The sequence below is a fragment of the Plecotus auritus genome (genome assembly GCF_963455305.1).
Source record: "Plecotus auritus genome assembly, chromosome: 5".
Taxonomy (NCBI): domain Eukaryota; kingdom Metazoa; phylum Chordata; class Mammalia; order Chiroptera; family Vespertilionidae; genus Plecotus; species Plecotus auritus.
In genome coordinates this window covers 48,707,100-48,724,348 of record NC_137776.1, presented here as the reverse complement: position 1 = coordinate 48,724,348, position 17,249 = coordinate 48,707,100, and the positions used below count along the sequence as shown (strand labels likewise).

At 35.6% G+C, this 17,249-nt stretch overlaps 1 protein-coding gene across 8 annotated transcripts in view; it reads left to right on the top strand.

Moving 5' to 3' along the window:
* The window catches only part of DYNC1I2 (dynein cytoplasmic 1 intermediate chain 2), a gene marked incomplete at its 5' end in the record, with an annotated part of 59,835 nt that overhangs the window by 25,469 nt on the left and 17,117 nt on the right, over nt 1–17,249 (top strand). For 5 of the 8 annotated variants that reach the window (XM_080667221.1, XM_080667219.1, XM_080667220.1 and 2 more), the window contains 9 exons: nt 2,077–2,136; nt 4,209–4,324; nt 13,237–13,332; nt 13,546–13,708; nt 13,816–13,915; nt 14,647–14,772; nt 15,655–15,801; nt 16,156–16,269; nt 16,566–16,699. In XM_080667221.1, coding sequence (XP_080523347.1) covers nt 2,077–2,136; nt 4,209–4,324; nt 13,237–13,332; nt 13,546–13,708; nt 13,816–13,915; nt 14,647–14,772; nt 15,655–15,801; nt 16,156–16,269; nt 16,566–16,699 — 1,056 coding nt within the window. The remainder of the gene's footprint in view (nt 1–2,076; nt 2,137–4,208; nt 4,325–13,236; nt 13,333–13,545; nt 13,709–13,815; nt 13,916–14,646; nt 14,773–15,654; nt 15,802–16,155; nt 16,270–16,565; nt 16,700–17,249) is intronic. The other 3 variants (XM_080667224.1, XM_080667223.1, XM_080667222.1) reach the window with 1 other exon arrangement.

Genomic DNA, 17,249 nt, shown 5'->3' with positions numbered 1-17,249 from the left:
TGATAACAGCTAGAGCTTTCATATGATATAAAGGCTTTGACAGAACATTCCTTGGAGAGCATCTCATAGAACCCCTTCTTTTTTTAACAAAGCCTTAGTTTGTTGCTGCTCATTACTTTGTACAAAGTAAATTTTCACTCTGACCTCCTCTTCCTTTGCATATACACAAAATATTGTTTAAGTCTTTCTTTATATTTTCAAAATGAAGAATTCCTCAAGTTCAAGTCAACTGATTGTTTTTATTGCTAAATTGTTTAGGCAAGTAAAGTACAGAAATCATTTTTTTTTTTATATTTAAACTAGAGGCCCGGTGCACGAAATTTGTGCACGGGGGGTGGGGGGCTCCCCTCAGTCCAGCCTGCACCCTCTCCAATCTGGGACCTCTCAGGGGATATCCGACTGCCAGTTTAGGCCCGGCAGTTGGACATCCCTCTCACAATCCTGGACCACTAGCTCCTAATCACTCACCTGCCTGCCTGCCTGGTCGCACCTAACTGCCCCCCACCCCCGCTGGCCTGATCGCCCCTCACTGCCTCTGTGTGCTGGCCTGATCGCCCCTAACTGCCCCCTGCTGCCAGCCAGGTCGCACCCAACTGCCCCCTTTCTGCCGGCCTGGTCGCTCCCTAACTGCCCCCCCCCCCCACCGGCCTGGTCACCCCTTACTGCCCCCCCTGCCGGCCTGGTTGCCCCCAATTGCCCCCCTGCCAGCCTAGTCACCCCCAACTGCTCCCCGCCTGCCGGCCTGGTTGCCCCTAACAGCGCCCCCCCCCCCCGCCCCGCCGGCCTGGTTGTCTCTTACTGCCCCCCTGCCAGCCTGGTGCCTCCAACTGCCCCCCTCTGCTGGCCTGGTTGCACCTAACTGCCCCCCGCCCCGTGCCAGCCTGGTCGCCCCCAATTGCCCCCCCTGCCGGCCTGGTTGCCCCACGCAGCCTGCTCGTTCAGTCGTTTGGTTGTCCCTCACTAACCCCCCTGCTGGCCTGCTCGCCCCACGCAGCCTGCTTGTTCAGTCATTTGGTCGTCCCTCACTAATCCCCCTGCAGGCCTGATTGTAGGCAGCCATCTTTGTGAGGGTGTGACAGTCAATTTGCATATTACCTCTTTATTATATAGGCTATTATAGCAGTTTTAGTTGTACATTGTAACTTACATGAGATGCTAATATTTTGACAAAAATGGTAGCACTGAATGTATTGTGCTTAACTTTTTAATATGGACTATGGGCATCAACAGTACTGTACATAATTATTTTATATATTGCTAACCTGTGAGAATGCCAATGTGACAAAGTACCTTTTGTTTTAATTATGATTAGATCTCACTTAAATGGAAAAGATCCAGTACGCAAGGCTTTAAAGCACAACTGAATATTTATTTAGGATGGATATTCTCCAAAATTTTAGTTGAGGGGAAATCTTTTGAACATAAAATATATTTTCTGGGAAAAGTCTACTTTTTTCCTAGAGACAGAAATCTGTAGCTGCTTTCTAAAGCAGATGACATGTAAGCCCAAGGCAGTGCTTAACCCATAAATTACATAAGGGTCACATTTTGGAAACTTGAGCTATTTTATATCCCAGTGGAATAGTCTTCGGCTTTCTTATGGAAAGGCTTATGTGTTGACTCATTTCCTTTACCAATATGACAATTTCCTGCACACATTTAATGCTTTGGGCAAGATTATAATATGCTAACTAAAATGTTTTTACTAATTTTTTTTTATTAGGAAACTTAAATTTTAAACTATTTTTAAAGTCTCACTTGTTAACATCCAAAAATAATGTATTATTTGTGTTGTTGAATGCTTGGCTGTTCTTATCCATTATTGTGCAATAATAGTTTGCCTTAATCTGAAAATACTATCTTTTAACGATTCTAGGTTGTATTTTGCATCCTTAACTGTATTATGCTTATTGCATGCACTAGAGCATTGAGTGATACCTGGTGGTTTTTTTCATACTAACCAGAACATGTGGTTTTTTAATGTGAACAGTACTTTAGCTATTCATAGAGTATATTTGCTTGACTAACTTATGGCCTTTTCTGCTAATGCTTCATGGTTGTCCTACAACCATTTAGGACGCTGCATTGGGATACAGATCCATCAGTTCTTCAGCTTCACTCAGATTCCGATTTGGGGTATTGAATAGATTTATTACCTTTCCTTTTTTATAATTAATTTGATTCTTTGTGAAACTGTCCTAATTTTTATTTTGCTTAAATATGTAATATGCAGTATATAGTTAGGAAACGTGTTATATTTTATTGTGACACCTCATTTATCCTCTGTCATTTCATGAAAGAAATATTCTATGTATCTGATTTTCTAGGTACCCTAAATCTGCCCATTTAAGTGTCCAGATTCCTTTTATTACTTTTGTATTTTCGATGTAAGTTTTTAAAAGATGTGTTACAAAGTTCCCAGACTTTTAATACATATTCTACATGTGATTGAACCTTTTCTGGGTTTCTCGCTATAAATATTGATTTATTTTCCTATGTTAAAATTCAGTGATGTTTTCAGAGGAACAGAGCTGTTGGTCTCTATACTATGGCCCCAGACTGCTATTGGTTTATTCATTTATTTATTAGTTCAGTTATTCACTCATTTATTCTAGTCTCCAATGCAAAATATAAATGTTAGTTGCTGTCACTGTGCCTGACTGAGATAGCTATTTTCCCTTGATAATTTGCATCTTCGAAAGCATGCAAATGACCAATACCTTCGGAATTCTATCTAAAGTAAGAATAAATAAGCCCTGAATTGCAGATGAGAAAACTATATATATTAGCTGGAAGGCCTCTCTGTTGGCTGCCCCGAGGCTCTCCCACCCCCATATGCTTCCTTATTCTCAGGAAAAGTGGTTTTTAGATAAGTGAGGGTTTACCTCCCTATCCTTCTACCTTTAAATCTTAGAATATTTTGTTTGTTCTAATATTGTGATTTTTACCTACTAAGTCGTATATGAACTCAAGTTAGTACTTGTCCTAATAGTTGTTGGCTTGACCATTTTCCCCAGATGAGTGCTCACGTGAGTGCTTTATTTTTCTTATGGTTCACATCATGAAAATCAGAATATAATATTTCTTATTTCAAATTTTATTCTTAGAATACTAGATTATTAAAATGTATTTAAAATTTCTCATTTAATTCTTTGATTATGCTCTTTTTCTTTCTTTAAGGCTAAGATATTCCTTAAGTAGAAAACACATTTAAAAATTTCTTATGGCCCACATTTAGGAGCTTAGAGAAATTAATGATATATATAATTCAGATATTCTGCTTGATATTCTGGAAGTTACAGCAATGTCTTTGTTAGATATCCTTTTAAAACAGCTTCATAATTGAGAACTTCTTGGCGAGTTTGGATGCATACTTTATTTGGTTTAAAATTTAAACATCTAATATAATAACCAAGAAAAGATCCCCCAGATACCTAATAAAAGATATTTCTCACTTGGTCCATTTTCCTCAGCCACAACTTTCTTCTGTTTGTCAAAAGACAATGTTTTCCCTCTATTTAAAATAGAAGTGACTTTAGTAGTTTTATGGTATTCAAAATATCTGTTGCTTTAGTTTAGGTATAAAGTATCTGCACTGTAGTTTGTCCATATATGATTCAAGGACAACATGTACCATGCAGATATTAGCAATTTAAGTTTAAATATTTCATTTTAAAATTTAAGTGGACTGTATGATTCTCCATTTCTACAAAGTAGAAAAAAAAGGTTGTCAACTAAAAATTATTTTTCAGTCTTAAAAGTGAAGTCTTCTAATGGTGAAGGGAACTAAAAGTGGTCTGAGTGAGATTCATATTATCTGATTCTTCAAAACAGTCCAGAATCGTATCTTTGCAAAAAAAAAGTTCTTATCATCTATCATATTAAGCAGAACACTACAAAAACCCCATCTTCTTACTCTATTATTACCCACACATCTACTCTAAGAAACTAAATTATTTGCCTTTTTAAAGTGAAAAATAAATACCTTGAATGATTCAGAAATATCTTTTGTTTTTGTTACCTTCTAATTCTTTTGTTAAGACAAAGCCAATTCATTGTTCATCTAGAATTTCTTGAGTAAAACATGGATTTAAATTACAATGTTGAATACACAATGTTTAATTCCTACTTTTCTAAAATATCATGGTTTGATGTAGTTAAATGTATCATTTATTGTATTTTAAAATATTTGTGTTCACTTTATTTAGACGAGGACCTATTAAACTTGGAATGGCTAAAATTACACAAGTTGACTTTCCTCCTCGAGAAATCGTGACATATACAAAGGAAACGCAGACTCCAGTTATGGCTCAACCCAAAGAAGGTGAATATCTATCCTTAATATGATTGTCATTAATCCCCCCTCGCCTTATTTCTTAATAAGTGGATTGTTTTTCCCCATGCTTTTTTGTTTTTATTTTTTGGCATATTTTCTTAGGGGGAAACATCATAAAACTAATGCATTATGTATTTATGTATTTGTTCTTCAGAGTTTTAAAACTTTTTCTTTTAAAACTCTATTAAAAGTTAATAAAGTATAAGCTATATATATGATTAATTAGCATCTTTCAAATATTATTTTAGCTGTTCAAGTATAAGTTCTTCAGACTTCATGTTTAAATTGATTATTGAAAGTTTTTTTTTTTTTTTTTTTTTTTTTTTTTTTTAAATATATTTTATTGATATTTCACAGAGAGGAAGGGAGAGGGATAGAGAGCTAGAAACATCGATGAGAGAGAGACATCGATCAGCTGCCTCCTGCACACCTCCCACTGGGGATGTGCCCGCAACCAAGGTACATGCCCTTGACCGGAATCGAACCCGGGACCCTTCAGTCCACAGGCCGACGCTCTATCCACTGAGCCAAACCGGTTTTGGCTTTTTTTTGTTTTTTTAAAAAAAACTATTTTTATTGATTTCAGAGAGGAAGGGTGTAGAGAGAGATAGAAACATCAGTAATGAGAGAGAATCATTGATTGACTGCCTCCTGCATGCCCCCCACTAGGGATTGAGCTCCCAAACCCGGCATGTGCCCTTGACTAGAATCAAATCCGAGACCCTTCAGTCCGCAGGCTGCCGCTCAGTCCACTGAGCCAAACCGGCTAGGGCTGATTATGGAAAGTTTCAACATCTAAGAGTGCCTACTGTATATCAGGTATAGTGTAAGGCACTTTACATTACCTCTAATTTTCTCACCAAAACCTTTAGAGTTAAGTAATGGTTCTATTTGCTCATGAAGAAACTTAAGCTGAAAGAGATAATTTATCAAGGGTCACATAGCCAGTAGCTCAAATTCTAAATCAAGTCTGACTGATTCCAAGATGTATTTTCTCTCTTATGCTGCCACTGTAGCAGCATTTTCATGCTTTTATGATAGTTAATCTATGGTAAGAAATTCAATTAATATTACAATCCACTATACACAGAAATACACATGATTAACTGAAACAAGTTTTATGAAATAGCACCTCCCTTTTCTATTTCATTTCATTTATTTATTTATTTATTTTAATCCTCACCTGAGGATATTTTTCCATTGATTTTTAGAGAGAGTGGAAGAGAGAGGGAAAGACAGAAATATCGATGTGAGAGACACACACTGATTGGTTGCCTCCTGCTCCAGCCCCAACCAGAGCCCGAGCCAGGGAGGAGTTTGCAACCGAGGTACGTGCCCTTGACAGGAATTGAACCCGGAACCCTTTGGTCCACAGGCTGACGCTCTGTCCACTGAGCCAATCCAGCTAGGGCTCTATTTCATTTTTTAAAATATTGAACATTATGTACTAAATTTATTGGTTTAGACCCGTAGTTTAAAAAATACTTCATTAAAAGATAGAATGGTATAGTTAACTTATTTATTGGTGTATGCATCGAGATAATATTATTTTATAGTGATTATCCCATATAATAAAAGGCTAATATACAAATAAACTGAATGGTGGAACAGCCAGTCACTATGACGCACACTGACCACTGGGGGCAGACGCTTAATGCAGGAACTGCCACCTGATGGTCAGTGTGCTCCCACAGGGGGAGCACCACTCAGCCATAAGCCCTGAGCCAGGCTCTCGGCTGGCAAGTGCAGTGGCAGTGGCAGGAGCTTCTTTCGCCTCTGCAGTAGTCGGACATCCCCCAAAGGCTCCCAGTCTGCGAGAGGGCACAGGCCGGACTGAGGGACTCCCCTGAGTGCACGAATTTTCATGCACCGGTCCTCTAGTCAAAGAATCCCATATAATAAAGAGGTAATATGCAAATTGACCATCACTCCAACACACAAGGTGGCAGCCACAAGATGGCCAGCAGGGCAGAACAGTTGTGGGGGATCAGGCCAGCAGGGGAGAGCAGTTGGGAGGGACCAGGCCTGCAAGGGAAGGCAGTTGGGGGCAATCAGGCCTGCAGGGGAGGGCAGTTAGGGGTGACCGGGCCGGCAGAGGAGGGCAGTTGGGGGTGACCAGACCTGCAGGGGAGAGCAGTTGTGGGCGATCAGGCCAGCGGGGTTCGGGGGGGGGGGCAGTTGGGAGGGACCAGGCCTGCAAGGGAGGGCAGTTGGGGGCGATCAGGCCTGCAGGGGAGGGCAGTTAGGGGTGACCGGACCAGCAGGGGAGGGCAGTTGGGGGTGACCAGGCCTGCAGGGGAGGACAGTTAGGGGCGACCTGGTCAGCAGGGGAGGGCAGTTAGGGGTGACCAGGCTGGAAGCGGAGGGCAGTTAGGGGCAATCGGGCTGGCAGGGGAGTAGTTAGGGGGTGATCAGGCTGGCAGGCAGGCAGAAGCAGTTAGGGGCAATCAGGCAGGCAGGCAGGTAATCAGTTGGGAGCCAGCAGTCCTGGATTGTGTCAGGGATGTCCGACTGCCCATTTAACGGGCAGTCGGACATCCCTCGAGGGGTCCCAGATTGGAGAGGGTGCAGGCTTGGCTGAGGGACACACACACACACACACACACACACACACACACACACACACGTGCACGAATTTCATGCACCAGGCCTCTAGTAATAAACAGCTTTGATCTTTTGATCTTTCATTGAGTTAAATATAATATTTCTTCACTGAAAAAAGGTGAAAGTGACAAGATGGGTGAGCTGAGCCCAGTTTTAAAATCACAACTGATGCAGACATACCTTTAAATTTTCACTGTGAGAACTAGACTTAGATATAAATTTTACAAAGTTCGATATTTATTCATTTGCAACCTAATAAGTACTCATTGATTCTGCAAATTTAAGAGTGTATGCTATAATTAAAGGCACTAGATTATCCTTTCTTTCTTTTTGTTGTTGTTTTTAGTTTCAGGTTAAGGTAAGTAAATGAAGGAGAGTGAGAAATGTTTCCCAATACCATGGGGCCATCCTTAGCCTTTGGCACTATTTATAAAAATGAGATCATTTTCTTTCTCTATTGTTACAGTTGTTTTCATGTCAGAGTTTATTACATTAAGTTTCTTTTCCCAGTTTGTGGAAGTTTCTAGAAAGAGGAGAAAGAAAAAAACCTGAAATTAAGGTTTTATAATGAAAATACTTTATGCTTAACTGTACTTGTGCTTATCCATTGCTTTAAACAGTAGTTCTCAAACTTAGCCTGGCTGGTTCCCATTGAAGAATTATGTAACAAATTCCAAAACTCACCATGAGACAAAATTGCAGGAATCACAATTTGAGTGTAACAGACAGTAAATTAAACTTGGGTAGGCAGTGTAATCAGTGCAGAAGTAATTTGAGTTACCAAATTGAAGATAAAAATTGGTCTTAGATTTAACTCTTACCTTTCTCCCATTTTTTAAAATGGCTGAATCTATTCTTTTAAAAAGCAGTAGTTTTTATTTTGCCTTGTTTTTCTTTTCTCCCTTGCTAGCCATCTTCTTGCTTTCAAGTTTACTCTATAAGTTGGTGGTACAGTTTCTGAACTGATGTTCTTTGCTGTCTTACAGCACCTACTGTGAATGAAATTGACTAGGAACATGCGACCTTAGTCAATTTTATTCGCGGCAGGTAAAAAGCTTCTCATGGCAGGAACATGGTGCCCACAGATACACTCCTGGAAAAGTTACTTTCTGCCTTTACCTTTTTAAAGTTTATAACTCTTTGAAAATGGCATTTTTTTTTCTTATTCACCTCTCAATATGGATTTTTTTTTTTTTGGTCGTTGTTTTTAGGAACAGATTTTTAAAGAGGAAGTTATCCTAAAGGTTATCTAATCTAATTATCTTGTTTACACCTGAGGAAACTGAGGCCTAGGGAAAGTAATTGATGAGCTTGTGGTCTCAGTGTGAGAGAATATCCAGGCTACAACCAGAAGCTGCCTTTTGATTTTCAGTGAAGTGTTTTGTTTTGTTTTTCTTATACCATTCTACTTTTTTATCTGTGTGGATTTTGCAATTATTTTTGGTATTTTGGTCCCCAGATATTTTTTTTCTGGTACATGTTGATTAGCATTTATAATGTTTGAAAAAGTATTATATGTAAAGAGCTTTTAATTTTTTATTGCATGATCTTAACATCTGGAGTCCACACTTCCCAAGTAGACTAAATTTGTGGGCCTCTGGTTAATATTACTCTTGTCAAAAATGGATTTTTAAAAAATTCTGGAATAAATAACACATTTAATAAATTAGTTTTAACCCTCAGAATCAGTAAGGATATAAATATAATTAAAAATTGAAAAATTTGTTCTTAATATTGATTGAAATACTTCAATCAGCATATCTGAAATTATGGTGCCAGAAAAATGTAATATTTATGAGAGCCCAGCTCACAGAATCTATGTAAATGATGCCAATACTGTCTAAATAAAATCTGAATTTTATATTAAAAAGACCATGTAGAGCCCTGGCTTGGTAGCTTAGTTGGTTGGAGTGTCATCTGTATACAAAAGGTTACAGGTTCAATTCCCAGTCAGATTACAGGTTTAATCCCAGGTCAGGGCATGTATGGAAGGCAACCAATTGATGTTTCTCACATAGATGGCTATCTGTCTCTCTCTTCCTCTCTCTCTAAATCAGTAAAAACATACCCTTGGGTAAGAATAAAAAAAAAAAAAAAAAAAAAAAAGACCAGTGACTTTGCATCTTATTCTAGATGTTTAAAAAAATAAAAGGAATGGATTCTCTGATGCATTCATGAAGCTTTGTCACAATATAAGTTCTCTTAATAATGATCTTAAAGAGTAAGGTATAAGAAGATGAAATTATGGATAAATGGGTTGAAGTGAAGCAATTCAAAACGATGTTGATCCAGAAAAGGATTATTTTGAAAATATTAAAGGAAAATTATTCATATCTGTATTTGTAAATTAATGATTGTAGCGTTTTCTTTTACTATTCTCATTTTCTGAAAGATGTTCATAAAGTTATTTATAAGATGTTCATTAATGTATATTTTATATGCAAATAATTTCCTGATTTTTAGAACTCAGTGGCAACTTCCTTCATACCATGAATAATCAGACTGCTTTTTAAATTAGGTATTCGGCATTGGATATTAAACTGTCATAAAATAGGGGACACCAGCATAAAGAAAACAACAAATTTCCTAAACAACATTAATATACTAATGATGGGATTTGTTTTTCACTTCCTATTGCGAATTAATCTTTGTAAGTGATAGATAAAAGTATCAATGTTTAATGAGGACTTTTTAGGGCCTTTGCATATTACCTATCTAAATAAGTTGTAATATTTTAAGTATACTTTTTGGCTTATTCTTATTTAGATGTCTTTTAAATGTAATATGACATACAGATGATAAAACTTGCTCTGAAGACTGCTTCACTTTAACAAAAGCCACCCATTTCACAGATGATTTAACTTTGATTAACCTATTCCATCGTAACAGATTATTCCGAAACTGGAATTTCATTCTTTGGTCTTATTTCTAGGTGCAGCTTAATTTACAGAATAGCTTTTCTTTCCATCTCACCAAAATACATCACAATTTTGATGTTAACTCAAAGTAAAAATTCAATGGTTCATTAAACCTAGTCTTAGCATTCATTGACAAGAGATTTGTCATTTTAAAAGTAACTGCTACTTTTATGCATTCTTTACTGCTCAGTTTATAACCTTAGATTCCCTGTCAGAGAAAGCATGGAGTTAACCACTTAGCATATTGCAATGAATATTCATCAATAAATTGATGTGACATGGCAGTCCCATTTTTCAGTCTTCCTGCTCTGTTGCAGTCTTTCAGTTTTAAATATATATTAAAGCTTATCGTATAATAGAGACTAGCTTAGATCTTTAGAACTGTAGTATTTTGCTCATGCTAATAGTCTTTTAGTAGCTATTGTATTAGTTTTTAATAAGAGATATATCTTTGTTTCAGAGGAACATTCCCTAGTTGGATGTTACTGATGTTAGGTGTTTTTGCCAAATATGTAGTATATATAGGTAATTGTTAAAAATCAGCTTTATAATGAAAATACTATGTTTTGCATTTTATAAGAATAGCAGATCACTTATTTTTATGTTCCTTCAAATTCATTTAGGTTAATCATTTTTATGAAATTTGGGTTTAAATACCTATCATAATTTTTAAATCAGTTTTTAATCCATGTGTAAAGGGAGCTGTGTATGTTCATTCTAAAATGAAATCCTGAAAAACATGTATTTAAATAGTTAATAATTATTATTCAACCACAACTAAAATAACCTATATAGACAAATAGGCATGGCAGGTGCCATATAGTAGGCAGATATAGAACACTGCCTAACATCATCTACATTTTAAATTTTAAAAGGAAAAGAGTGTCTATAAACAAGATCTTTTCTTTTAAATATGTAGATTATGAGGTCACTTAGCACTGAAGTACTGACCATATGCATTATGACAGGAATTTGACACCTGTCATTGGAAATGGTACTTAGAAGCCGTATAATGCAACAAAGTTGAGGGAGGAGAATATGATGTGGGCAGGAGGCTGTAATTTATAATTCACAGTGCTCAAGAATGACCTGTCCAGGGTGATTCAAAATCCCTATCTTTGATTTTAGGGTTTACATTCAGTGAACGCTACTAATGAAATTGATTAGGATAATTGATAGTATTAGCAAAAAATGGATAGATATATATATATTCCCAGATTTAATTTTTAATTGAAGTAAATATCCTATTATTCTGAAAGTTAACTTTTAAGTTAAATGTAATTAAATCATTTTATTACATTACACTTGCAGGTGACTTTACAGTAAAATTTCATTCTAATGTTTGAGCAGTATAGAGTTATACTGTTTTCAGATTAATAATCCGTTGTATATGAGAATTCATCTAAAAAGGAGTACTGTCTTTCTGTTTCTCCGTGTGATTATATTGTTCCAAAAAAGCTTTCATTTTTTAAGTAGCACAAAAGCTGTAATTGGCATGCTTTGTAAGGAAGTGTCAATGTGCAAGAGAGTGGCGATCACTAAGAATTCTTTTACGTGTTCTTTCCCCTTTGCACTACCGCCTCCTCAGCGGGGTCACTGAGATCACTAGCTTTTCTTGAAATGGCCATTTTCACTGGCAGGTGCATTATACCCTGTATTTTCAGATTGTTTTTCCATTCTGAATGTTTGGCAGGTTGATTGCTCTGGCTGCATTGACGGAGAAAGGGCTGACAAATGCGGTTGGGCTGGCTGAAAAGACAGTGATTACTGTTTTCCTTTGTGGCTGATTGAGGCCCTTGAAAGGAAAAATTTTAACCTTCACCATTTGGTTCAAAAGTATGAGCATATATTGAAATCATTCGTGCCATTTATCCTAGTTCTGTAAACTTGTCAGAACGTAAAAATCTCTCTATTTCAAGTAATGTAGGATTGGCATACGTCATTATCATTTTGATTAAGTTGGAGGTTGTATCATTGTGTGCATTATACAGTGTCATTTAAAGCTTTCTTCCCTACAGCTACAGTTATATTTTTATTGCTTATACTGTAGAGTTAGAAAGATTTTCATAGCTCTCCAAACCTAACACTATGTGTGTGGTTTGGCAGCTGGTGTGGCCTACAAGCTGCATTTTGTTTGCAGGGCAAAGGCTTATCTGTAGGCCTCCTGGAGTGCGGGTAATTGCTTGGGCTCGCCATTGGGGAGAGACAGGATTGGAAGCAGTCAAGCGGAAGAATGTTATGCCATCCCATTGCCACCTTGTAGCAGAAAGACACAATCCCAGCAATGCCATCTGGTTGTTGCTATCTAGTCAGCTGGCTTGGCTGTGGGACTATGACTTGGCAGCTGGTTCCCATCCTTGACCATTCTTTTGTGTCCGTTGTATATATGTGTGTTTTAGATAATTTCAAACATGGGTCAGGGAAAGGACTATAACTAACAAGGAAAGTTCCCTTATTGAATAGGCTCTCATTACTTGAGATGTACTGTGCTGTAGATGCCTGCTGCTATTCCCTCATAGACAAATGACACATCTGTTTAGGCAATAAAAAAAAAAAAAAAAAAAGCATTTCCTCCATAAAAATCCACCTCAGTATATAGTGAAAGAGAAGTAGGCAGAGCTGTATGTTCTATAACATTTTAAAATAAGTGATTTTAAGTTATTTCCTGGTTTGGGAATATAAGAGTAGATTTAGTAATAAAAAAATCTTCTAAACATTGTATATTATCTCAATATATATTTTTATTCAAGAAAACATTAAGTGCTTATTGCCACATTATATAACGGTAGTAATGAGACTTGCATTTAAAATGACAGAATAGAAAATGTGGTCTCATAGCTATTATCTTTAAAATCTGCCTCTCAAATAGCAACCTGAGAGTTAATGTAAGCCGTCTTTATGCCATATGAAGACCCATTAGACACTGATGGTTTCAGATCACAAGTAAGCAGCCAGCTCCGTAGGCTATTTTCGACATTTGATTTTCTTCATTCTACAGCATTAATGTGTCAGCATGCTACATAAAACTACGTAGGAGTTGCATGTTGTTCTGTCTGGAATGATAAATGCTTGCAAGCTTTTAGAGATTTCCCTGAGGAATTCATCCTAGTTGCTTACATATCTTATTTCAGTTTCTGTAGCTACAGAATTTGGAATGACTGTTGATATGGTGCCACATAGGTATGTATAAAAACCAAGAGGTTCTACATAATTCTTTCTTCAAAATTATATTGACAAAATTCATATTACTTGTACTTATTCTGTCTTATCAGTGATTTGCTTTTGCTTTTATGTAAAGAGTTGTGATACCTTCTGCCTATGACCTCAAAAATTATCAATTATTTTCATAAAAATAATTCTTGTTCTGTTTTTTTTCAGATGAAGAAGAAGAAGATGATGTAGTGACTCCTAAACCACCTATTGAACCTGAAGAAGAGAAAATTTTAAAGAAAGATGAGGAAAATGATAGTAAAGGTATCTTAAAGAATTTAACTTTAAAAAATTTTGTTGATTCCTATTAAGATTCTCTTTATTGTTTATGTATGAAAGTAGAATAAAATGCTCTAAATTAAAGAGGTGAATCTGGTTGTAAAAGAATGTGTGGCATTCATTGATCCAAACTATAATAGTGAGTTGACCTGATTTGACTCACATAAGTCAGGCTTCAGAAAAACATTTGTTTTCCAGCTCCCCCTCATGAGCTGACTGAAGAAGAAAAGCAACAAATCTTGCACACTGAAGAGTTTTTAAGTTTCTTTGACCATTCCACAAGAATTGTAGAAAGAGCTCTTTCTGAGCAGATTAACATCTTCTTTGACTACAGTGGCAGAGATTTGGAAGACAAAGAAGGGTAATGTTTAATCACTAAAATTATGGCTTTAGCAATGTTAAGTTACTTTAAGATTAAGCGTAAGAATTTGTAACACCACCTTTTTCTGGATTCGGTCTTTTCTATAGAGAGATTCAAGCAGGTGCAAAACTGTCATTAAATCGACAATTTTTTGACGAACGGTGGTCAAAGCATCGGGTTGTTAGTTGTTTGGATTGGTCATCTCAGGTAAATTATAAAACTGGTTGCTATTAATTCATTTTTGTTTTTTCCTCCTTTATTTTTATTCTTTTTTTTACTTTTATTGAATTTATTGGGGTGACATTGGTTAATAAAATTGTATGGGTTTCAGGTGTACAGTTCTATAACACATCAACTGTATATTGCTTGTGTGTTCACCACCCAAAGTCAAGTCTCCTTCGTCACCATTTATCCCCCTTCACCCTTTTCTACCTCTCCCCACCCCCCTTTCCTTCTGGTAATCACCATAGTGTTGTCTGTATCTGTGAATTGTGGTTTTTTGTTTTGTTTTGTTTTTAACCTTTTATTTTAATCGAAATTTTGTGTAATTAAATCAATATATATCATTTAAAATAATAATAGATGACCTAATGTTTTCTTATTCATTTTGTCTTATGTAAACTGTGGAAGAAATTATTGGAAACATTACTTATATTTAAAACTCAAGATTTTATTTATGCCAAAACCCAGTTTCAATTGCTCACCAAATCCTTTGGATAAAATTATAATACATATATTAGTGAAATTAATTAAAACATTTTAAATAACTAATTTAAGGTAATGTTACATTCCAGTAAGCATAACTCTAGAGATATCTCTTTTTTTATGAAGTGTTAGGTATTTGTATTTCAGAATAATTTGATAAAGACAATGAGTAACTAAGAATGTAAAAACAGTTCTTATCATAGCATTTTTTTCTACTTGATTTTTATGAGCAGTATCCAGAGTTACTCGTGGCTTCCTATAATAACAATGAAGATGCTCCTCATGAACCTGATGGTGTGGCCCTTGTATGGAATATGAAATACAAAAAAACTACCCCAGAATATGTATTTCACTGCCAGGTAAGAGGGTCATTTAACAGTCTTCCCCAAGTTTAAGAATTCATTAATGAATTTAGACAAGTGCCTTTTTTCTTTTCTTGTCAACATGATGATTTTATTGGGTTGGCATTTACTAAACCACCTCATATTTGCAAACAGATGTTAACAGAAAACTAAAGACTTCTCAATTCAACATGATCTGCCTTTTTGTAGCATTTCTGACATCTCTTATAATATTTAATCACACCTAAAGTTCTTTGCAGTTGTGATTTTCTGTTATTGTGATTGATTGTATAAAAGAAATCTTTTTCTAAAATGTCTTTTCTACAGGGTGTTTCTAAGGAACTTATTTGCTGAATATACAATTAGACTGTTGGCCCACTGAATTACTTATACATGGCCTGAGGAGTTGGAACTAGATAGTTTTAAGTAGAAACATATGTGTGAAGTAGGAAACAGATGCAGAGTTTTAAAGAGGATTTAGTAGGTTAGAATTTGCAAGCCTTTTTTGGTTATATAAGTTATAATCTTTTAATAATATTATAATTCTGAAAAAAGCACTTAACTGAATCAAAACTAGCATGTACTCTGTTGTTAGATTGTTGTTAGAGCTTAATGCAAAGCCAGTTATCTTTTGACTTAATACTATAATTGAATAATATTTTGCTTTCTTTATAAGTTACTTAAACATATTTATGTAAGTAACCATTACATTAGACTTTTAAGCAAAAGCTATTCAAAAACAAATTTTTAAATTCTGGAACAAAGTAAAAATTTTAAATGAATTTATTTACTTGTTTTTATAACCTCTAATACCTTATAATGAAGGGGAAAATGCTTTTTTATAACTTGTCAAGCTTCTAATATTTGAACCTTAAATATAAAAATCTTACTTATTTGCAGTCAGCTGTGATGTCTGCTACATTTGCAAAATTTCATCCAAATCTGGTTGTTGGTGGTACGTATTCAGGCCAAATTGTGCTATGGGATAACCGTAGCAATAAAAGAACTCCAGTGCAAAGAACTCCACTGTCAGCTGCTGCACACACAGTAAGTAAAGAGGTTATTTCCATTAGACTTCTGTGCTCCTTCACCATTAAATACTTAGTAGTGCCCATCAGAGTAGCCTCAGAATGTGTTTCCTTTGATGTGTGAATTCCTTATCATTTAGCAGCCAAGAACAAAGGCCTTTTTTCTGTATTTCTGGAAATTTGTTTTATTAGAAACCTATTTCTCTTCTGAGACATCCTTTTGTTAACAGAATAGCATCAAACTTCACATTAAAAATGCCCTGAATATATGAGACGGTTTTGATATGAAAGAGAATATCTATGATTATGCAATAAAAATTGTTTTACTTTTTGGTGAAATAATTCCAGAAAACCTTAATATCTCTTTTTTCAGCATCCTGTATATTGTGTAAATGTCGTTGGAACACAAAATGCTCATAATCTGATTAGCATCTCTACTGATGGAAAAATTTGTTCATGGAGTCTGGACATGCTTTCCCATCCACAGGTAGGTTTATTTTGGAAAACTGAAATTTTGAGGCAAATTTTATTTTTTAAGTTTATGTAAACCCCAGCTTATGTTGTTCATAAATGTTTTATAATGGTATTATGATAATAGTTTATAAATCTAAACGTGTTAAATATAGCTTGTTGTATATATTTTATTTTCAAACCTGCTTCACTTAAAGACAATTTATATAAGAAGTATAATAAAAGAATTGTTTACAAACCAATTAAAAATATAAATTTTCTTTAAAATAATTGAAAGTTTACAAAATAATTTCCTTAATTTTTTCTATCCAGGATAGCATGGAATTGGTTCATAAACAGTCAAAGGCAGTAGCTGTGACATCAATGTCCTTCCCTGTTGGAGATGTCAACAACTTTGTTGTTGGGAGTGAAGAAGGCTCTGTGTACACAGCATGCCGCCATGGCAGGTACATCTAAACTGGAATTTGCAATTATTTAAAATTTTTCCCTGAATAATCTCATTAAAACAAATTGCCCCTTGTTTAAGTAGAAATCTATCCTAGAGCCATTCATTATTTGTGACACATTATTTGAGGTCAGGTGTATAAAATTAAAACAATTTTTTTAAAATCAAAGGTTATTTTGGATTATGATGTGTTCTGGATGTTGAAGGTTGTGGTGTAGTTTTGTATGTGTGCACATGCTTACAGAAGTTAGTGGTGGAAAATAACATTCAGAAATTGCAAATACATTATACACATGCCACATGTTGACCTTTAAAGTTGTATATAAGACTTTCAGCCATTTTCTCATTTTATGTGGACTTTGAGCTTTTAGTTCATTCCTTCCTCCTGATAATTGTGATGTCACCTACACATTTTAAATTGACTAGTATTTCTCCTGCTGTTCAATTTGTTTTGAAATTGTCTAGCTGTACCTTATCAATGGTTTCCTTAAAAAAAAATTGAATAACCAGTTTTCATCTCAAGTACAGATCACCTTCACTTCAAACCTTTT